Raw genomic sequence first — 23232 nt, 5'->3', positions numbered from 1 at the left:
CTATTCAATTAGACCCAGTTGCACATCTTCACCAATCACTGTTCAATGACCTTTAGTCATTTTACTTTTACACCTTTTCAGAAAGTTATAACAAGTAAATGTTCCCAGTGCACCTCCCATAAAAACAAACCAACATTGAGGTCAATCCTGATCTTAAACTCACTCATTCTTTACCTGAAGGTAAATCAGTCAATTTAGTCTATTTCTGCCCCAAACTCCTTCCCACTCCTGGGAAAGCTAAGGTTGCTGCTGGAAGAGGTGTTAGTGGGGCCAGCGGGGGGCGCTCACCCTGCAGTTTATGTGAGTCCTAATGCAATAATTATTATTATTATTATTATATGGAATTTCAGTTCTCTTCCTCTGAGTGCTACTTAATAATTAATATCAACTGACTGATCAATTTACTGAGTTTTCTAATTAACTGGCATCTCTCTCTCACAGTGCCACTATGAATTTTACTGAAGAACGACCATTTGTAGCAGAATTTTTATTATTGTTTAAACAGAAAAATGTGGAGCACTACAAAGACACTTCAGACTCTGTTTGAAGAATACAATCTTCACCTTCTCAATTTGGCAGTATTCTGAAGATGTTTTATATCCAAATGTTTTGTCTGATATTTTAAAAATTCATTCTAGAAAGGAAAAGGTTGGCTCAAAACAACAGTTGGCTTCAGAGCATGTCTTCTTACTCATTTACCTTCTTCATCAATTACCTGAAGCCCTGAAAGAACTAACGTCCAGTTCTGCAGTTTCTTATTTTTTATCAAACCATCACTGCACTACAGAACTGTAGTAAAAAAAATGCCAGATTCCAGATTCCATGTCTGCAAGAATACCTCCTGAAAATCTTTGGTCTTTGCTACTTGAATTTCAGCAATGATAGGCAGGAACTGACCTGATCTTTTTCTTGCAGGCATTACTTGTTTTTTTGATAAAGTGCCTCATAAGATTATGTAAAATATACAACACACTAAACTGGAAATCATCTGAAAATCCTTTATTTTTGTACGTATTCTTATAATTTGAAAAAGAAAAAAAACATTTTTAAAATAGCATTTTCCTTAGCACACTTTGTGGTAAAATGTGTAAAATTGTTTGAAGGATTTGAAATGTGAGTTCAGAGCTCTTTTGTCATGGTGCTGTGTTGTTCTCGGTATCTGTGCTCTGTCCTTGAACTCCGTCTTTAGCCTTCGTGTCTTTGTGCTGGCAGTCAGACAGTTTGTTTTCATAGCTCAGAATCTTGTTATCCATATTCACAAACTCCATCTCTGCTCGCCTGATATTATCGGTGTCCCTTATTTTTAACCTCTTCTTTCCAAACTGCTTTCTCAGCAGCACTATCTCTGCAATTGTGAAAAAATAGGATAATCCACTCAAACTTACTATCAGTCCCAGGAATACGTGCCTGTTTTGAAGGAGACATTAAGAAGATGTATACGGTTAGTTAGTGCTTCCTTAATTCTGCTTCTTTTGGCATTAATTAACATCAGCATTTCAGGAACCTTTCCTTAGGGGGGCACATTAATGCTTCATTTATTAAACGAACATGCTTTTTGACAGAATTGCTGTAAATACATACATACATTTTAAATAACCAATTTAAGACGGGGTCACAGTATGCCAGTGCTGAAATCAGTATGTGCTTTGTAGGATACACACTGAATAGCTAGAAACCCATGGAAAGACAAACACACAAAGTATGATGCCATACAGTTGACCAGGGCTGCATGTCTTTGACCTAGCAGCTGTCATCTGAGTGTCTGGACCTCTGTGGACACAGGAAGAACATGCAGAGTGTAGAAGCCAAGAGCTGTGCATACCCTGGCACCAGCACAGTACAGCACTAACCTGCTTGCCACTGTGCCATCCATATAACCATCCATACAGATTTGCACACCAAATCCTGCATCATTAAACTAGAGCTCTTTTCAGCTTTGATCAATCAAGCTCTTGGCTCTGCAGGGACAGCAAGCCTGTGGAGGTTTTTACCTGTACATGTTGGAGTTATACATCCGGCAAGCTCCCCTCCCTCCACATTTCTTAATTCCCCATTTTAAACAGGTGGAGTCTATCAGTGCTCCGAAATACACAGGTGCTGGGATACCCCCTGTGGGTGAGACAGTGAAGGACAGTGAAGAATCAGAAATGCAACATTCTCTTTCAACTCAATCACTCAGTGGGCACATATACAGTATAATGCTATTTAGGTTTTAAACAGTGTGCAAATAGGAGTATTAGTTGTTTGAGTACTATTGTTTCCTGGAATACAAAACAATCTTCTTCAGTTATGTGATTTCATAAAAACGTTCGGCATTTGGTATTTGAGTTGTGTTGATAGTGCCAAAAACAGCTGATTAAACAGTCATTTCAATAGACACCTTTTATGAATGCAAGAAGGGTGTGAGAGTAGCATCCTGGAGAAAAATTAGTTCTTAAGGCATTCAAGGTATTGTGCATGCTTGGGTTGAAAACTGATGAGCAGAGAACAGAGAGTGCAGATTAGGGTTAAATACTCGAAATGGGGTGAAGGTATCAATAGAGACCACAGGGATCTGTGCTAGGACCACTGCTCTTCTTTTATTCAATTTTTCTAGATTGTGGTATACAATAATTAAGAACATAAAAATGGCTATAAGTTTGGCCTGTCTAGCCCTTTTGGTAATTAGAAATTAAGTAATCCAAGGATCTCATTCAGTTGTACCTTTAAAGAGTCAATGCTCTTGGCTTAAAATACAGCTGGGTAGCTTGTTCTATACCCTCACAATCCTTGAGATAAAGAATTAGGGGCTGTTCCTGGTTTTAAATGTGCTTTCATGTAGTTTTTGCTTGATCCTTCTGTTTTGTACCGTGTAACAATGTGAATTCTGCAGAAATGAACTGAGTTGATTTTTTCAATGCCTTTGGGATTTTGAATACTCGTACCAGGTTACATGATCGTCTTCTCTGTTCAAGACTAAACTGTCCTTCATCCTGTCAGTGCAGGATATTCCCTGAAGCCTGGATTGATTCCAGAGCAGCAAAATCTTTTTTATAATGTAGCGACCAACATTATATATAATACTCTAAATGAGGCCTTACTGACTAATCCTTTAGACAATTTTAAAAGACACCCATCCACCCATCCAGCAAGAAATAGGTGCCAGGCAGGACCTACTGACTGGACACCAGTCCATTGCAGGACACACACAGCCATAAACAGGCAGGCCCACCCTCACACCAGGCCAGCTTTCCCAGAAGCCATATGTTTTTGAACTATCAGAGGATAGCAGAGCACCCAGGGGAAACCCACGCGAACACAGGGGGAACATACAAACTCCATGCAGATAGCATTCCCGATCTGGAATTGAACCCAGGGTCCCAGTGCTGCAATGCCACAATTCCATAAACATAACATCCCTTAATTTAAGTCCTACTGTATGCTTTTAACTATATCCCCTAGAATTTTACTTTTCATAAGAAGCCTCTTCAAGTATGTTGTTTCTCATCCTCCTGTACAGTATATCCATTTGTTTTTGCCATTTGTACTTGCCTGCATTGCTCTTCATCTAACAGGTATTTGTCAAGTCTTGAATTAAATCTGTTTTTTTTTTTATTTACCATCTTATAGAAAAGACACAAAAGCTGCTCTCTTCAAAAGATTAAAAAAATAACAAATAACAGCCTCAGATAAGACTATGAGGGTATTACTTTATACAAAGGGAAGCTGATCTCCTAACTCTTGCGTAAATGTCCTGCGTGACATTCTTGGATCAATCAGTGCCTTCCCATCCTAGTATCTCATTGGTTTAAACACTTCCTTTTGTTCTTATATTCTTAACATGACAAGCCTGATTTCTTACTCAATGGTAATATTAAAGAAAAAAACTCTGCAATGATTAAATAGTGTCCCTGTCAAAATACTAATTAAATTAACATTAACATCTATGATAATAAATATTAATATTTTAGCCATCAATCCATGTTATGAAAAGAAGTATCACCAAGTGTCTGTATTACGTAACCCTAGAAAGCATGATATTTTAGGTAGTTATGATTACAGAATATAGATGAATAGAGAGGAATGTCTCTTACCCAGAGTTCTTATCATTAGTGTCTGGATTCCTAAAGCCAAGGACTTCAGCTCTGGCATTATACACCTGAAGGATGACAGCACATTTCAATAACTTTTAAGAAACACATTTTATCGTATGTATCCAAAGTGTACAAAAAACCCAAAGCACCACCCAAAGCTCTTAAAATGTTGCAAAACAGCAAACATTCAAAAGATTTACATTAAGTAGTAATTATCATCAAACTACTAAATACTACTATACTATGTTATGGGTTTGTCATGACATTTAATAAACCTGTATACCACCTGTCTTCTTTAACAGAAGCATAACAATCTTTATTTTACAAGAAGAACAAGTAATTTTTTTGGGTGCAGTACTATGTGGCAAAGGGGAGAATATTTGAAAGTTTTGTTTTTATATTGCACCTTTCATGACACACCCTGTAAGGAACTTTACAATACGCCAAAGCAAAAATTGTTATAAACATGTTATTTCACATTTGAATGCAGTAAATTATACACAACTAAAAACTGGAGTATCCAATGTAAAGTAACAGTATTAAGCAACAGCTGCAATTCAGAAAATGCCACTGTTGGGCTCAGTGAGTTCTTCTTTCTTTCTGCTTTAACTGTATGTGAGCCTTAACCTGAAAGAAAAGTTTAAGCTATTGAGTTTGAAATGAAAGCTATGTGTATTAATCAGAGCACAATTATAATGATACCAATAGAATTACTGAAAAGCCTGCAAAATGTGACCCACAAGCATATTTTTAGGGTTACATTTTTTAAAATCCCACCCAATTTGTAATTCCCTACAGTTTTAAGATTCTGGCAGCTACTGGTGCCCCATCCCCAATTTAGAATGAGACAGGTGGACATGTCCACCTATAGACTCATTTTAAGTGTTGCAACACAGTATCGCCCAGCAGAGCCAATGCTACATTTACCCTTGTGCATGTTTTTCATTTGGGGGGGGGGATTTGTCTTGTTTAATTTATGCTTTGAGGGGATCTGGTCCCTTAATGCATTGTTCAATTTGTGAGGCATCGGTCCTCCTTGTACTCCTTGCCGGGCCTTCATTAAAGCTGGGCCTTGAAGCTGTTCCATTTTTTTGCTCCCACCTCAACACTGGTCCTGCCTGACGAGAGTCATTATCGCAGGGATGAGATTATACCTCGGTGATGCCAGTGCGAGCACTAGCCAAGTCACAGGAGACGCAGTCTCAGCAAGTAGCAACACGATCATGTCCAAGTAATTCCCATCCTAGCCTAGTGGCAGCAGCCTGTCATACACTATCAGTCAGGCAACCCTGGTCACAGTTGGCTAGTAACATGACCTGGGACTGAACTGGTAATGTCTGAGCCTTGGAGCTCAACCTGAGCTCAGACAAGCACTTTTTCTGGGTAACCCACTTAGGTGTCCTCCAGCAAGGGTTTTTATGTTACATATATTCCTTTCACAACTTTTGAATTCACGGCATCAAAGTGACCATTCTGTGCTGGATGACAATGCGTGTACTTGATCCTTCATTATTTAGGTAAGCAGAGTTAATGAAATATTAATTAGTTAAGGTATGAAATACTGGTTGAACCAGCCTTCTATAAGGCGGCAGGAACTGAAAGAGGCAAGTTAGTTCACCCCTGAGTGTGAAGCCCAGAGAGGCTTTACTGTACCTGATGATGACCATGTACCCTGGAGTGATCCCCAATGCGTTTATGAAGGAGCTGAGGACGGATACCGCCATGTAGACGATGAAGCTTCTCTTGCATTCGTCTTTCCTGGGACACTGGCCCACGACAACGGACAGATTGCCAGAGGGAGGAGGAAAAGATGCCACACAGGTGCAGTTGTGAAACACCTATAAAAAAGATCCAAGAATCACATGAATCAAGATTTCATGAGGCAGAAAACATATTGTAATAATATTAACAGTAATTCTAACAATGAGACATCCACACTAGAATACCAGGCTTTCTGTTTGTTAAATTAGTAGTACTGAGAACCAAATCAAATCATTACGTACATTTTTATAAGCAATTAAAGTAAATATCAAAGCAAATGTGATGCCAGCATGCTTTTTTGAATAGCTCCACCATTTTATTTACCCTAATTCAGATTATTGTTCCTTATGTACTGTACAAGAGATCTTCGTTAAGACCCAAGTTACCAATCGATGTTGGTAGACAGGTTTTTGGCAAAGTCTGACTGATTTTGCTGAATTACTCTGAGAGCTATTGCAGTATTGCATTTAGCCACATGACCAGTGAATAATAAATGTTATAAAGTGCAAACAAAAGTTATTACTGAACTCAGCTCTAAGTTCTTATGAAATTAGAACATTTGGCTATGATTGCTTAGCACTAATTAAAAAAGGATACGGCTATGGCTGTTAGTTGACATTGTAGCAGCAGGAACATCAATCAATCAATCAAACTTTTAATTTGTAAAGCAAGTTTTATGGCCATCATAAAATCCATCACAAGGCACTGTGCAATGGATATACAATGTATAACAAACAGAAAAAGAAAATGTGTGGACATTGCGAGTTAATATGCACATATCCTTTTGATCTTTGTACTGCAGTTTGTTTTCCGTGACACGCCAGAATGGATTTTACAATTTATGGCTACAACACATCTTACATTAATCAGCTGTATTTATATTGTGGTTTTTGTAAGCTAGAAAAGATACCATATTTCTTCCAAATCCAGATGAGCTTTTACAGCCAGCAAGGCATGGAGACATGTATGTGACCTCGTTCTCTGAGCACACAGGGTCCCAGCCCCTCAGGGAGCAGGAGCAACCTCTGTTACAATCTGAAAGCAACATCCTGTCGTTGTTTGAGACCTGGCTGGTTCTGCAGGGGAACAATAAGTAAGAAAAAAATTAGCTGGTGCTATTGGGGGAAATCATGCGTTAAAAAAAGTCAGCGTGAAATTAATGTGAGATATCTGCACTTTGTTTTCCGGGTCAGGGCAACCAAATTAAAAGAAAACAAAAGCAGACAAAGCATGCAGTTTATTATGTTTTGTTCATTTGCAGTAGTTCATTCATCTGACAGTGTCGTCAAGCTCTTTTTGACATGTGATTGTCTTGATACTGCAACCCTGTGTTACTAAACCCAACTATCAGAGCTCTACCCCAGTAGAATTGATCTTTGTATCATTGTGTGTGTCAAAGTCAAACCTCATATGAGGGAGATTTCTTGTTGAGACTTATGATTGACCCTGTGACAGATACATACACTGCTGAAGACTTCATTATATTATCAACTACATTGCCTGAGGACAACTCTACCTGATACTACTGCAAGAGAAGATTAAAAAGGATTCTCCATTCGAACTCCAGGTTCCAGCTTTTAGATGAATGATAGGATCAAGTGCTGCTCTGCAATTATTGTTTTAATTAAACTAGTAAAAATAAAATCAAATGTTTGATACTTAAAACACACACTTTCCTGTTACAGGTACCTACCCATTGTAAGAGACTGTTAGTCCAGCTACCTGGATGTTTTCACATTTTATTCCAAACTGGGTCACTGAGAGAAGATATGCAGTAAAGGAAGTTGCAAAAGAGAGCTGAGCACCAGCAACTACACTCATCTTGAACTTCTTCATGATTAATCCACCTACAAATATCCCAGTAGCCACTGCTGGGAGATTAAGCAACCCTAGTGGAAATAATTAAATTGAATTAGATACGTGGAGAAATGGCAAAAGAATTGCATCCAGTACCACAAGTAGCATGTTTAAAAGACATTAGAGGAACAAATGTAAAACCCCTTTTCTGTTTAAAGGTGAAGGATACAAATGACTTACAGCATACAATGGAATCTCAAGTTAAGAAAGATGCAAAACTACACAGAAAACAAACTCAGAGCGAGTACATTTTAAAAAAAACCAAAAGCATGCTCACCATCCCACTGTAAATATTGAACACTGTTTAGTAGAAACGATCTGTGTGGCAGATGAGCACTTACCTATGAAGAAGTTTGCTCCTGAGGCAGACTGTCCAAACTGCTGCTCCATGTATTTGGGTTTAAAAGTGATCAATCCAATAAAGGAGTTGAATTTCAGAATGCTTCCACACACCAGTACGAAATAGACTGGAGTGCCCAAGAGCTTTTTTAGTGACGGCAGGAAGCCTGATGTGGGACAAAAAAAACTGAGTTTGTGGGCACACAAAATTAACTGAAAGCTTTTCAGTAATGCACTTCAAGACAATTCCACACTTGGGTAAGGCCATTCTTCCAAATTCTGGTTAAGTACAAATTCACGTACACATCATAAATAAAATGAGCAAGTTTGTGTATGTCCTTCACGAGACCAGGAATACACAGTGCAGTGCCTTCTAAAGGTATTGGGACTGCATTGCCAAAGCTGTTGTTTTTATTCACAACACGAAGAGCAAAAGAGTCTGAGAAGAACAAGAAAGCGTCCTTGCCTCTGGCTATATCCACGAGTTTCACAGATGTGTTGCCTCCGCTCACATCTTGCGGCTGAAGACTCTCGCTCTCTGCTTGCTCCTGCTTCCCAGCATTCTCCTTCTCCTCCTCTGGGTTCGGCAATGATTTCGGCAGGAACCAGAATGGAATGCCAGCGAACAGCATGATGGCAGATGACACGAAAAACCCCAGCCACCAAGCGCCAACCCAGCGGGCATCTCTCGGACTGATAGTCACACTGTCTGGAAAGAGAAAAGCAGAAAGTCGTTTTTTTTTTACTATCCAGCGCACAGCATCTCAGCAGGGGTGTAAGTATAAACATTATTTTTAAAAAACAACATGACTACTGATAATAGCGTTGACATAACTATCCTTATAATACTAATATTTGCTGTCATTTTTACATAAGTATGTTATCATGCACTGATTTTTCATTATTTCTTAATATTTTATTTTTGGAAATGCTGTGATTATTAATAGGAGAACAGGAGAGCAATTCTTAACCTGGCTTTCATAACAAAGGACAAACTGGCCATGTACAGTAGGAGTATGCAGCTAGAACTATGGTACACTCATTTAAAACAAAAAATCTTAAGTATTTTTATACATGGTATATAAGGCTCATCATAGAATAATTTCTAGAAACCATATTTCCAGGCTACAGCCCTAAATGTATTAAAATTTGCTACAGTAACTCACATAATGGAAAAATAAATGAAGGAATAATGTATTATGTCAGATTACATTTAATATTTTTCACACTGACTATATTTTTTTATACTGGATGTTGTAATACTAATCTGCATTTGAATGGTTATCTATAAATTAGAATGGAATTAGAGTAGATGAATAATCCAAATGTTCTGTAATAGTTTAGTCCTTGTCCACTTTTTTAAGTACCTTTTTGTCTAGTTTTTTATAAAAGGAAATGATTTAAACCTTTTTCCTCAATAGAGTTAATTACATTCCTTGGGCATTAACCCAACTGAATTATCTGTTTTTGTGTTGGTACCTAAATACAATTCAGTTTCGAAAGTGAAACTACAAAACACAAGTCCTGTGCTAATGTAGTAGAACCACTTTTCACTGATAAATACAGCTCTGACTGTAACAACTAGACCTTTTTTGTATTTTTTTAAATATGGGTCGTTTTACACATCAAACTTTAGTACTGCCAATTATCAATCACAAACACCCACAAGTTAGATTTTTTGTGTGACAATTAATAGTAGAAGGACACATAGTCTACAACACTTATTTGCTTAATGGAGTATTAGATGATTCTCTTACCCAGATTCACAAATCCTATATCAACATACAGTTTGGCACACAGCGATCCAAGCAAGAAACCAAACACAGGGCCGAGAAGAAAAATTGTTTGTAGACAAGCTGTAAAAAAAAACTCAGAAAGTTGAATTACACTTAAAGAAATAGTACTGGAAAAACAGAAATTAAAATATGAACCTGCACCAACATTAATTATCCAAGCTCACATTTTCAATGAGGTTTTGAATTTCAATAGCTTACTCAAAACCATGGACTGACTCTTGATACAAAACCTTAAAGTATATGAAGTAACATAAGTGAAGCTTTCTTTCTATTTCCTAATAAAACAAGATATTTCCCATCTTAATTACTTATCTACTATACCTCTTATAGAATTAAGAGCAAATTTGGATTTTTAAGAATTTTTGCTTTAACAAAGAAACGTACCAATGTAGAAAGCAGAATTTTCTGCTTTGGCAAAATCATCAATGTACGATATTCCTAGAGGTGTGATTGGCGTTTCTCCAATTCCACGTAATGCATTCCCCAAAAACACGTACACCCACATGTTGGATCCTATTTCTTTGCCACACCCTGCATTTAGTGACAGTGAGAGAAACGCAAACAAGGCATCACAATTCAAGACGTTTGGGAACATGAAGAATGAGAAGAATGTAAGAAATGTGTGAGATGTGATCACTTGGCCCGTAATATCTGGTTACTTCAGAGCTGCAGAGTAATGATCCCAATATTATAGATTCTTCTTGAGTCCCCCATGATAAAATTCACAGCAGGAGGTGGCAGCTTGTTTGTGTACTCTCAGAGTCTGAACCTAACCACTAACTGTCATGACCAGTGCCACTCCTGGTGCTGTTACAGACCCAAGAGCAAAGGCGCGACAGACCAGTGGGAGCGACAGGTCTTTGGTCTCCACAAGCACTGTCGATCCTCCAGGGCAGCGCCTGGAAGAGGATGAAACCCATTTTCCAGGCATCATCTGGACCACGCCAGCAGACATCTCCTAAAGCTGGGTGCCCACTTCAGACTCAACCTCCAGTCACCTCTCAGCCACTGGAATCCTCCAGTTAGCACAGACAGACATTTTATAGTATGGGGGCTATAACCTTGAATAATTCAATACAAATACATTGTGAATTGCACAGTTCTGGCAAGGCCTCTCTTGATTTCAAGAAATAGTTCTGTTCAGTTTATTTCCATGACTCTGCATCATTTGATGCACTAATTTATGAATCATGTGCTGTGGCATGAAACATGACACAAATGTAGATGACCTGACAGATTTTCATTTAAAGCACATAGAAAGTAGAGCAGCAGGATAGCACAGTGGTTAGGGCACCTGCCTTGGCACATCTGGTGCCTGGCAAGATCCCAGACTGGGTGGCTTTCTGTCTTGCATCTCCTCCCCTTGTTTCCATGTTTTTTTTCTCTGTTATTGTAGTTTCCTCCCATCTCTCAAAAACATAATTGGCAGATCAATTATCATCCATAAATTGAGCTTCTTGTGTGCATGTCCTGGTGCATGTCTACCCAGGCTGTAGGACACCTGTCCTGCCAAGACTACCTTATTTAAATAGATGTGCTTATAAATGTTCAAGTGAACAAAACAAACAAATTCAAAATACATCAAATTGCTATGTAGGGGTAGTGTGACTTCCAACCCTGAGATATAGGGTCCCTGTGTCCTGGACATTCACTGTTTGACACCCAAAGCCACAGAGACCCCTACAGGCTGAACATGTAGGTTTTCCCCACATCAACACTGATGTGGAAGCAGAACTAATAAAAAAAAAAGTCTGGAAATGAGTTTTCTGGTCTTTAAAGGTCTTGAAGATACATTGCCTAGTCTTCATGATAAGCAATATGTCAGGGAACCCATCAGTAGAATAGGAGGATCCTTGTGCGTGACCATGAATCCCACAGAACATAAAGTAGCAAAGGGACAATCCAAAAGACAAGATCCAGAGGATCATTGATAAGGAAAGCAAAAGGGTCCAGCAACAGGAGATATCCAAAAGACAATCCAAAGACAAAATCCAAAAAGCAAGGTCAAAGGGTTAATAACAGGAGATCATTCAGAAGGGCAGGCACACAGGCTTCACAATAGCAAGCAAGGGAGTGAGAGGGAACCTTAAATACTGAAAGGAAAGGGATGTGGTAGGATAATTGGTTTGAGAGTGAGAATTTGTGGAATCTAGTGCATGTGGGAATGTGATGGGTTCAATTAGGAATGTGATTGTGAAACAGTGGGTTTGGGAATGCAACAGCGTTTGTGAGGGAGAGTGTGGGGTGTGACAGGAATGGAAGGGTGTTTGCAAGGGAGAGTGTGGGGCATGACACAATAAGCCAATTAAGAAAAAAATACAAGGAAAAAGAAAGGTATGGTATAAACGAGATAATTGCTTTCGCTCCTTGGCACTAATAAGCTTCCGTAAGAAAGCGCTTTAGCAAATTAATTTAAAAAGGAGTGGGACTCTGTTCATCTTTAAATCTGTAAATCTTTGCATTTTCAACCTGTGAAGATGACAAAAAACAAGTAGCACTTCCAAAGAGAAGCAGAAGTGATTAAAATTACTCTTTGATTGTTGGTGAGACCTGGCATTACAGTAAAATGCATAATTTGTTACATGTAAAGATTTAAAAAATCAGCAACACCTGCTTTATGGTTCAATGGCTGTTTCTCAGGCCCCTGTAGAGTCCCAGACTGGTTTTGGAACAGTAGGCAAGGAGATATGCTGCCGGTTTCATTGTTTGCACTTTGGATGACAGTGTCATAAGTATAGCTGTAATAAGAAGTATATATAAGAACAGAAATTGACATTTGATCAGTTTTCATAAGAATTATGTAATTTGGATGCTAATGAATAATTATACATTTATAGTAGCAATGGCTTGCAGAAAATCTCCTTTTCCTAAAATTTTCCTATTCCATTTTACGACAGCACTTAGACTGTCCCATGCTGGCTCAAGAACTTTGTGATCATTCAGATTTAGATTTGTATGTTGTACATTCAAACTAAGATGTAGGCAACAAAATCTTAACTTAACAGAGTCCTGTTGTGAAACTGCTCCTGTAATGGTGTACAGTGGAAATATGTATATATGTACATGTTTACCGTCCCATGAAGAAATGTGGCAGCCCAGTCAGGCCTGATCCAATGGCCATGACCAGACAACCAGCCCCTATCAGCCGGGGTCTGTGCAGTTTGGCTCCAAAGTGACTCACAACAGCTAGAAACAGCAAGTTACCTGCCAGGGAAAAACACTAGGATGAGTGAACCCATCCGACTTATAAAGACAAGCAATTCAGGAATTCCTCAACTTCCAAACCAAGGCTTTGTGCACAACTTAAATATTACTCTTGTACAATCAGTATTTAGATAACTCTAAACTTATCTAAAACATACTTTTCTACATATGACCTCAAAGCTGATATGTAATTACTTCTTGTCCTGTTCTGTCTTGCTCTAGGTTCTGTCCTTTTGATATGCAGCAGACATTGATCTGCTTTATCCTGTTTGTGGGTGTTGTTCCTGTTTTTTATTATATAGTGTTAAGTCACTGGGGCTGCTAAAGCAAGTCTGCTTTATGACATCTTAGCGTAATCTTTGTTGAAGGCTAAATTAACAGACCCCAGCAACACCTCTCACAATGTTCTTAAGAGGTGATATTGCAATGCTGGATAAGTGAGATATATACATGTCCCACTTTAACATGCTATGAAAAATATAAGGGGATAGGGTACTTAATATGTTGGTGTTATCTTGAATGACTGAGGCCAACCATCAGAGCTGTCACAACCCCCTAACAGAAACACAAAAACCCTGGTGCAGATTTCTGGAACACCGAGCTACACTAAAAAAGCAAGTTGGTTGATCTGTAATGTTCCCCAGGAAACCATTAGAGAAAGTACACCATAGCGTGGAGTGACGATGACGACGATGCAAACGAAGGAATTTTAGTCAGTGAACAGGTGGCAGTGCAGACACCAAATCCTAATTTGTGTGAAACTGGAACTCTGTGGTGGAAGGTGGAAAAGGTGTGGCGACTTCAGAACAGGAGAACCATACTGGAGTGGGAGCAGGATGCCAACTGTGGAGTGTAAAGTGGGGGGGGGGACTCATCGCCATAGCAGCCTATACTGCTACTGCAGCAAGCAAGGGAACCAGGGAGGGCAAAGGCTGTGGAAGAAACACCCTGGAACCAGGGCAGAGCACGTGTCCAATCTGGAGAGTGAAAAGAAGGATTAGGAAAAGAGGAGAAATAAAACAACAAACATAGACTGGGGCCAGAGGTGTAGTGGGTTGCACATTTAACCATAAATGGAAAGAAAAAGGAGGGGAAGGAAGAGAGCAGAGTGAGTGGGATTGGGAGAAGAGAGGAAGGGAGGAACTGGAAATGAAGTGTCTGCAATAAATCAGACTTCCAGGGAGGGTTGATGACATCAGAATACAAGTACAGAGAGACGGTTGTTTTCCACGGAGAATTTGAGGTTGAAGAGCTGCCTGGTTTTGAAAAATTGAGAAATTGACTCCTGTCCTGTCTTGGAGGAGAAGGGAGTGGCAAAGGTAAAGTTTTAGCAATGCAGAGTGTGAGAGATATCTCTTGGAAGTTGTGAATTATAATAATAATTATACATGATTGTAGTATGAGTTGCTCAAAATTTTCAGGGAACAATTGTGAGATGGTGACACACAGGCAGTGCCACACAAGCACAACAACAAAGCGAGAATTGAGTGTAAAAGGGTGCCCTGGTGGGCATTTAGACTGCATTCTGCTCACTCCACGCTATTCAACCACAGAAGATACTTACTTGCTTTTTACATATATAAAGTTTCCCTAACTCAGCAGTTTTATTATGGGGGTTCTTACATAAAGTCAAATTTACAGTCATGTCTTACATAACTCGGGGATTGGGTTTATTATTGTCATTTAGATTCGGCCTGCTGTACGTCTTTTTTAAAATACATTATGAAAAAATCATTCTGAAAAAAAAAAGAAATTAAGCCTTTTACCCATTTCAAAACTTCCATCAATGAGTCCAATGTGGGAACTTGAGAGGTCAAATCTTCTCTCTATCTGTGTTATGGAGCTCTTCATGTATGTACCCGACAAGGCTTTGGAAAAATAGGCAAAGGACAGTGCCACAATGAACATCTAGGAAACAGCAAGAGAAGACCATTAAAGCACACACGCAACAAGCAGTTTGGGTTTATTTACTGAGCTGGCGGGGGTCAGTGGGACAAGACGTGAAAATAAAGGCCACACATTGCTCTTCAGCGCTCTCTGCTCCCCAACTGTCATCGGTATGGAGACAGAAATGATGATTTGGCTTCTGTGTCTAGGAAACAGGGGGCGAAATAATGCCTAGCCTTTTGATTATTATTTATGATTTAATGGTGATTGTTGTTCTTGAGCTCAGACTTGTCCCGGGATGTGTCTTTGGTCAGGAACCTTCCTAGAACCTGTGTCTCTGCTGTGAGCCTCCCCACACAGCATCCTGTATATGAAACGCCAGATCATCTTGCACATAAAAACAAATCAAACATTCTTTGTCAAAAATCATGCTTTGTTAAAAGCATCAAGAGCTTTCTTTTTAAAATTGAAATCAACTTGCCTCAGATGATTTTTTTCCTAATGTAAAATACGTTTTCTTGTGAAGGCCTTCTTGCAGGTCTTCATTCTGTATATTCTAGATATAGATTTTCAGATTTTTTTTCTAGATTTTCAGAATAATTTGAATTAATGTCTCTCTGCTAGTTTTTGTAATATTCATTTACCCTTCATTCTGTATATTCACTTTTTTGCATTTTCACGGTGACCTGTTGTAGCTTGGGATCTCTGGAATGGCACTCACCATGAAAAAGCACATTAAAGTTGAAAATTGGTTGATTTTTATTTAATTCATATTCTAAGAACTTTGTTGGCATGACCGATGAATTACAATGTCGCTAAAGCAGAAACAACAAACAAAACATTCCAAAAACCTTATAGTGAGACAGGCTTATTTTCTGTTCCTCATGCTGTGACAGGAGATCATATACTGGGTTGTCAGCTCTATTTAATCTCCCCCCCCCTCAAGATCCCCCAGGAGGACAGATGCTGTTCTGATTCTTGCAGGCGAGGGAACACTGGTATTCTATTCATTATTTTAGGGAGGAATGTTTGTCTAATCCTGGAGTATTTCTTGCTGTTCAGCACAAAGTGCATCACTGTTTTGGCTTCTCCCTGCTGGCAGGAAATCATATAAATGTCATTGCCTGTTTATTTTCTCACAGAGCTGTACCTTTAATTTTGAACAGCAGGCTGTTTTGGTCTTCATGTCTGTGTTGCAAATCCTTTCTTTATTGGTGAGCTTTTCACCATCCAGTCCTGAAGTGCTACCCATTTTCTTTCCTAGAGGTCAATGTCTGTGCGACGTGTTCTTCCCTAGTGCCACCTTCAAAATACCTACTAAGAATATAAAACATTAGGTCATTAGGTTTAACAAAGCTGTGCATCACAGCCCATGTAAGATTAGTGGGATTAATGTCACCTGCTCTAGGGCTGGACTCATTAATTTGCAATGTTATGTTCTCCTTTGAAAAAAAAAATATTGACTGTGGCTGCATGGTCAGTATCACCATCTTAGAATGGTAAATGTCAGACAAGTAAAGTGCATGCAGCATCTACTGTAGCTGTTGGTGCTACATGGACTTCACAATGTGACATCTTCATGCTATATATTAGATTTATTTACACCTTCGTGAGGCATTTTGAAAGTACATAAAATCTGAAGCATTTGGGGTCTGGAACAAAACAACTAAGTGAGATCACTTACTGTAGCTACAAGCAACTAAATGAGATAGATGGGCTAATTGCTTTTTCTCTATTAACTTAATTCATTAACTAAGATATTTGACTGATCATCATCCAAAGCCTATCCCAGCAAACAACAAGAGCAAGGTAGGGCACACCCTGGACAGGACTCCAGTCCATTGCAGGGCAGACACACAGACACAAACAGAGGCATACCCACACTCACACCAGGGTCAGTTTTCCCAGAAACTAATTAACTTACCTGGACAATTTTGCACTGTGTGAGGAAACCAGAGCACCTGGAGGAAGCTTGCACAAACATGGAGAGAACATACAAACTCTATGCAGATAACACCCCAGGTCCAGAACTGAGCCCAGGGCCCCAGCACTGCAAGGCAGCAATAAAAACCACTGCACCACTCTGCTGATCCCAAAACAGCTTACACTTGTTCTTATTTATACAGCTGTATATTTTACTTGAACAATTTGTGTAAAGTACATTGCTCAATGGTATAACAACAGTGTCACACCTTCTGTAGGTTTTGAACCCACAAATTGCCAGTTAGGTTTCCATTGTTTCTAATCATTCAGACAAACCGTTACAAAGGCAATCAGTAGTTTTACAGATAAAGAACAAAATTACAGGTCTCCATGAAAGTGGGCAGGACTGTTTGTGACAGAAATATTCCATACAGTAGTCTGGCAAAAAGCTATTCACTTTTCCAAACCCATTGTTTGGGAGATAACAAAGGTTTCTCACCTTTGGAAGCATTTGTATCTTAAATAGAACTGCAAAAACAGAAAAAGGAAGAATGCAATGTGATCAATGGGAGGCATCATGGGAAGAGCTCAGGTTCTCCCATGAAACCTGCGGTTGCACTGAGTCTGTTCAGCTTCTCGTCTGTTTCTGACAACCAGTCTAGACTTCCATTTTTTCCCCCAGTACTACTTGTATGTTTATTATTCAAAAGCCAGGAGATTCCTTAATAATTTTTTTTTTTATCCCAGAACACATATTCTAGGTCAGTTGCTAACTATATCAATTTTATTCAAAATGATAAATGGTGAATTACTTTAATTGAAATATTTAATTATTATTGAAATAATAGGCTGTTAAAGAAAAGCAATGGATCTGTGTTGCTAACAAGGTTTCACATTCAGTAGACACTAAGGGTATTCAGGTCTGAAAACATAAGGCAATTTGATTTATTCACCATAATGACCAAATATCTCTCCATTATATGGATTATACTGCTTTCATGTCCATGAAACGTGATAGGCAAACACCATTACATACCTTTAAAAGTGCATAATTAGGCTGAATATAGGTCAATCCCACACAGAAATGGACACAGGATGCAAATAGTATTTATTTTATTTTAGAGTATGCATAGTTAATACATACCTTAAATACTTAAATACTGACTTTAAACCTTATCTAAATCCTTTGAATTATGAAAGAAAAAATGGTGGGTCTTGGCAAGGGCAACTGCTGACCTGCGGACACTGCTAATGGACCGACAAATGAGCAGGAACTGACCCCAATCTGAGTCACCTCTAGTTGCACCTCCTGACTCTTGGCACTGTAGTGAAACCTGTTTGTGTAGTTTCCCTGGAAAAGGACAGCTTACCCGTGTGTTCTGATGTTTTTCCTTTATGCACTTTGTGTTTTCAGAAGATTTGTTTAGTTTTGATTCCTTTACACTTTTACACAAAGCACAGAACATTTGCATGGCAGAATTGTTTACACATGGATCAGAAGGTGAAAAAAATCAATTTCATGCTGCCAAAAACCTCTCTTTATCAAGAACATTTTCTACTGAGCTTATTTTCAGGTTTTACTTGTTATCTCAATTCATTGCAAATCACTGAATGATTTATTGTTACACGACTTTTGTATTTTTCAAAGATAATGAAAGGATATTTATGAACAAATATATATATGAGAGAATGGGTCATATTTCTTTTAGTTTCTCCTCAAAATGGTATACATTAGTGGAAAACAACACCTGCTTTATATAGATGGAGCTGTTATCAATATGGTTAACAAAGCGAATTGCAACACACGTGATGAAATTGTTTCACATGCTGTAATATTGTGAAACTGTTAAACTGAGGGAGATGAATGGCAACAAGTTCAGTTCAGTTTTATAACCCAAAATGTCTAGAACTCAGAGCTTTAAAAAATTGTTCTTTCTTGACTGACATACAAACCTAGAAAATTGTTACAAGCACAAGTATGCACTTACACATTTTAACAGTCTTTTGTCCTCCAATTGTTTTACAAAACAATCTTTACTTTAAGTGAATAAATAAAAGTACTAAAGTGTGTGCTGAAATACAATTTGTTTAAGTTACTTTAACCTAAATCATATTGACACTTATACAAATTAAAATACTTTAACAGAAAAGCTCTGTTTAGTGATTGGTTGATTTAAACTAAACCAGTCTTATAAAAAATTAAGTAGATTTAGAAACATTTTGTTTTCTTTTCAGTTGCAAACAGGACCACTGAAAAGGTTATCAGCTGTCATACTTGTAACAAATATGTTACACTTAATTTCTAAACAACAGAAAAAAAACAGTTCCCAGAAACAAAATTTGGAGCTAAAATTTCTGAGTTTCTGAATTAAATCACAATAAACCAGTGGTTATTTTCTGCATCTTTTGAATTATAAAAGTAAACTTTTTGACACTACCAATATATCTTCAAAGCCATGATTATATAAAAAAACACCTTACCTTTTAGTAAGTAGCAGTAGTGAAAGAGACCAGTCATTTACTTCGAATACTCAAGCTTAGTGCTCGGATACTTTGCAGTATGCTTCATCTGACTCTAATTATTAACTATTTACTGACATAAGCCCTGCAAAGCAAACTAAAAAAAAACATGATGTCCCTTAATTCATCGGTGAAAACAGCAGCTTGTACTTTCTCATTTCTTAAGTAAATTATTTGAGAGGATTTTGTTTACCTTTGCGCACAAACATGTGATGCCACATATTTTCAGATTCAAACCTCCTAGGTCCTGCCACTTAACAATGACACACAGATCACGTGGTTTAAAATCAGCAACTAAAAAGAACGCTTCTAATATTATTTACTAATTCACAAGTCCTCCAGAACTCTTTTTAGTTTCCAGATTCTGAAAATAAATAATAAGACCTCTGAAGTATACAAAACAAAGGGAATCTGGCTGAAATCTTAAAAATATTTTTCCAGTTATTAATAATGCATTGCAGTTGTATTGTGCCTTCTATCCAAAAGCGCTTTATATACAGCAGGAAACCCTCTTCCTCCACCACTGATGAATTTCTGAAAACGTACCTGAGAAGGCATGACACAAGCTGAGAGACAAAAATGTGCCAAAACAAACTTCCTTCATTTTCTATTCAAGGCAGCTCTTCTGCAGTCAGTACGGGCGATTTTTTGGACCACTCTGTAGCAACATGTCTCAGAAAACCACAAACAAAGAGAAAGGTCTATTGTGAGTCAGGAAGAGGGAAAATGGGCTGGGAAAACAGAAAAAAATAAGGAGCAGCCACTGCTAGAGACAGAGATTGGAAATTCCCTCTTTTCAAGGACTCTCTACAGTACCTTTTCTCCAGGAAAACTCAAATAGTTTTTCTTCTCAGGATACTGCCAATTCATTTGATTGATTCCGCCACTTCAGCCTTTTCCAAAGTCTTTTTGCAGACTTTTTCCATTCTTGTACTTCCATCGCTACAAAGTCCCAGAACTACTTTAAAGCTTGATAAACCCTGCACAACAATGTGTGGATAACCTTACACGTGATACATGTTTTTCATAATTCTAAATGTGCATTACTGTAGGTATTATATATGAACATCTGCAGGTGCTTCCTAATTCCTTCCTACTTCTTAAATCACATTATATGTAGAGAAAGGGTTCACCTCAAACAGAATGCAAAGTATTTCTTCACTTTTAAAAACTTTTAGTGAAATGTGCTGTGGAGTACTCATTTGGATTATTATCATTGGAATAGTGAAAAAAATGGAGTATTAAAGGCACTTCTGAATAACATTTTTTATAGTGGAAGCAGTTCTAGCAGGGGCTCTGCAAACACAAAATATCAGTAGCAATATTGGAAACAGTTCAGAACTGGGAAAGAATGTGTTTTAATTAGCAGGATCGACACAGGGTGGTACAGACATTTGGATGAAGAAAGCGGCTTTGCTCTGAAAACATGTTTAAATGTTATGATTAAAGAGCACAGATTAAAGATTTTTCTTAACTGATTTGTTTGCGGTTAAAAAGGCTTTTATTTAATTCATGCACACACTGCTTTTCTGTTTCATAGAAGTTGTAGTCTTCCAGGGAGCAGGAAGGATTGAGAAGGATTATTTTAAGAATCTTACACAAATGGAGACTGTAACACAATAAAAAGAAAGCCATGCAAGTATCATTCTATCCTGTGGAAAAGTAAGACATGGATATTGATGATGCAGTGCAGTTTCATAGCAGAAACCAAGATGTTTTTTAATTTATTTTTGTGAAACAGTTAATGATGTGCTATAGTTATTTTTTTCTTCATGATTTACTTGTAGTGTGCCTTGTCTTGTTAGTGTTGCTGTCCATTAATTTTGCACCTTAATGTTTACAGTGTATGTGAACAATATCACATTTTTGTTTGTTTATTGTGTGCAATAAAATTCCCTTTTTATTACATGACTATTTGAAATGCTTTTAGGTAAAAGCATGTGAATGCAATATCTGTTCATCTACTTAACAGATGGCAGGAACTCTGGAGTTATTACTGCCTTACTGTTCAAAAATGCAGTCTTACTGCTACATTTTGTTTATGAAGTGGTCTTTGGCTTTCAAGGCAAAAACATACTTTCAAAGCACTTTGACGGTGAAAAGTAAAAGCTTAGATTTTCAATAAATCACACATTCAAGACAATAGAAAATATTCTGTCTTACATTTATTAACAACATTTGTGATATTAGATGTTGGGTTTACAGTGGTGATATCTGCATAAAGAAGATGAAAAGGAATTTTAATCTGTTCTGTAATTATTTGTGAGTTGGACTCATGCTGGTATCGCTGACAGCACCACAATGAATTGCTGCCAAAAGAACATTGCCCTCTAAACTGTTTTCTAATAAGCTTCCCAGCATTATTTTATTTATAAATGCAGTTCGGTCTAAATCTAATAGTGTCCAATCAAGCAGAAGAACAAAAAGGGAGTTCTTAATTCTTAGGTTTAAGTCACCTGGCTGAGGAAATGACAGTGCTGGTCAGTGATCATGTTTGTACAGTGCATACTGTAGTGCACAGTGAGGTTTAATTCTAATTCAAAGTGTTAGACTAACACTCACTGGATTGGGTTTATAGTTATTGCTTTGAAGCTCATGCAACACTCATGGTTTCTTCAAATTATGTAAAGATCTTTTTAGAACACAAATGGACACTACCTGGTCAGTTTTTAGATGTCAGAATTGTTGTTGGTGGTTATTTTCTGCCGTTTTCGGAATTAAATAAAACAACATAATACTAAATTATTGTGGAAAGCTTCAGTGTTTCCTTGTGACAGTGATGGTAGTGTGGAAAGATGCACTATTCACTGTAGAGAGACAGCTGAAAAGACTGAGAAAGACACGAGATACTGTATTGAGCATCTACTGGACACTGGACACAGGGACATACAGGGAGAACTTCTCCTCTGCTTTTATAAGAGGAAGAAGAGAATGAGAATGAGAAAAAAAATGAGCCTGTTGAAGGGTAAAGATCATGGGCAAAAAGTCCGTTTTCAGGGGTGTGAAATGCTACAATATTAAGGTATCAGAGAATTAAGTATTTAAGAGTATTTCAGTAGACATTGTTACAGGCTGAGGTAGGTGACAATGAAGGCATCTTCTAATTCGTGTCACTATTTCCTCTTCCTAGAGTTTCAAACCAAATGATGTTTACTTAGTTGTGGTGGGTGTGAAACACACTGATCAAAAGAATCTGGGTAAATTATTCAGAGTGTCAAAAGTGTAGGATATAAGATCAAGGCAGAACAGGGTAAAAAGGATAGTGACCACAGGAGAGACCACAAGAGATAGAGGAGACAAAGATGTCCTTCCTTGAGATCATCCAAAAAGATCTGATTGGATTTCTATATTTGAACCTGCTAAAGAGAGCTTGTTATTCTGTTTAGGGAAGGTCCTGAGTGAAAAATTACCTTTCCTGCTTGGTGGATGTATTTTTAGACTAGGGAGACAGGCTCTCATTTATTTTGTGGCATCTGGGTTTGCAGAGAGAGACTTTCAGCAGCCACATCACCCTGTAACTCACAACTGGCAACCCACTGAAGATCAGCAGGTGTGAGCCTGATCAGTACCTGGATGGAAGACCTCCAGGGAAAAACTAAGTTTACTGCTGGAAGAGGTGTTAATGAGGCCACCAGGGGGCGCTCACCCTGCAGCTTATGTGGGTCCTAATACACCAGTATAGTAACAGATTTCTATCCACCAAGCAGGAAAGGTAATTTTTCACTCAGGACCTTCCCTAAACAGAATAACAAGCTCTCTTTAGCAGGTTCAAATATAGAAATCCATCCTTCGGATAAGACGTAAAACTGAGGTACAGACTCTCTGTCATTAAAAATACCTGAGCGTTTCTCAAAAAGAGTAGGGGTGTAATC

General features: G+C 38.1%; 1 protein-coding gene across 7 annotated transcripts; it reads right to left on the bottom strand.

Annotated features, from left to right (window-relative positions):
* Window positions 1-984: 984 nt before the first annotated feature.
* Window positions 985-20059, bottom strand: LOC148655278 (solute carrier organic anion transporter family member 1C1-like). 7 transcript variants are annotated; one of them, XM_088645710.1, is made up of 16 exons: window positions 19322-19847; window positions 16842-16967; window positions 16068-16234; window positions 14797-14938; window positions 12898-13030; window positions 12437-12564; window positions 10211-10357; window positions 9788-9886; window positions 8497-8739; window positions 8033-8197; window positions 7528-7723; window positions 6745-6910; window positions 5727-5911; window positions 4074-4138; window positions 1992-2109; window positions 985-1407 (listed from the first exon to the last, which is right to left on the bottom strand). In XM_088645710.1, exons 3-16 carry the CDS (start codon window positions 16167-16169, stop codon window positions 1134-1136), a joined length of 2163 nt encoding a protein of 720 aa, XP_088501836.1. In that variant the 5' UTR covers window positions 16170-16234; window positions 16842-16967; window positions 19322-19847; the 3' UTR covers window positions 985-1133. The 7 variants fall into 7 exon arrangements, with proteins under 7 accessions (XP_088501836.1, XP_088501835.1, XP_088501838.1 ...); XM_088645709.1 differs by lacking the exons at window positions 16842-16967; window positions 19322-19847 and adding an exon at window positions 19907-20059; XM_088645712.1 differs by lacking the exons at window positions 16842-16967; window positions 19322-19847 and adding an exon at window positions 19907-20042 and having other exon boundaries at window positions 16068-16231.
* Between the last annotated feature and the right edge of the window lie 3173 nt (window positions 20060-23232).

Source organism: Lepisosteus platostomus, chromosome 9 (genome assembly GCF_059453375.1).
Source record: "Lepisosteus platostomus isolate fLepPlt1 chromosome 9, fLepPlt1.hap1, whole genome shotgun sequence".
NCBI classification, from domain to species: domain Eukaryota; kingdom Metazoa; phylum Chordata; class Actinopteri; order Semionotiformes; family Lepisosteidae; genus Lepisosteus; species Lepisosteus platostomus.
This window is presented reverse-complemented; position numbering and strand designations above follow the sequence as displayed.

Bases quoted from the DNA above. Each gene is read 5' to 3' on its own strand.
- LOC148655278 (XM_088645709.1), bottom strand. From the start codon at position 16,169: ATGGGTAGCACTTCAGGACTGGATGGTGAAAAGCTCACCAATAAAGAA. The intron at 8,198-8,496 runs GCAAGGACGCTT...GTCCCACATCAG, and splicing joins ACTCGTGGATATAGCCAGAG to GCTTCCTGCCGTCACTAAAA. The intron at 1,408-1,991 runs GTAAAAACCTCC...CCTTCAAAACAG, and splicing joins TATAACTCCAACATGTACAG to GCACGTATTCCTGGGACTGA.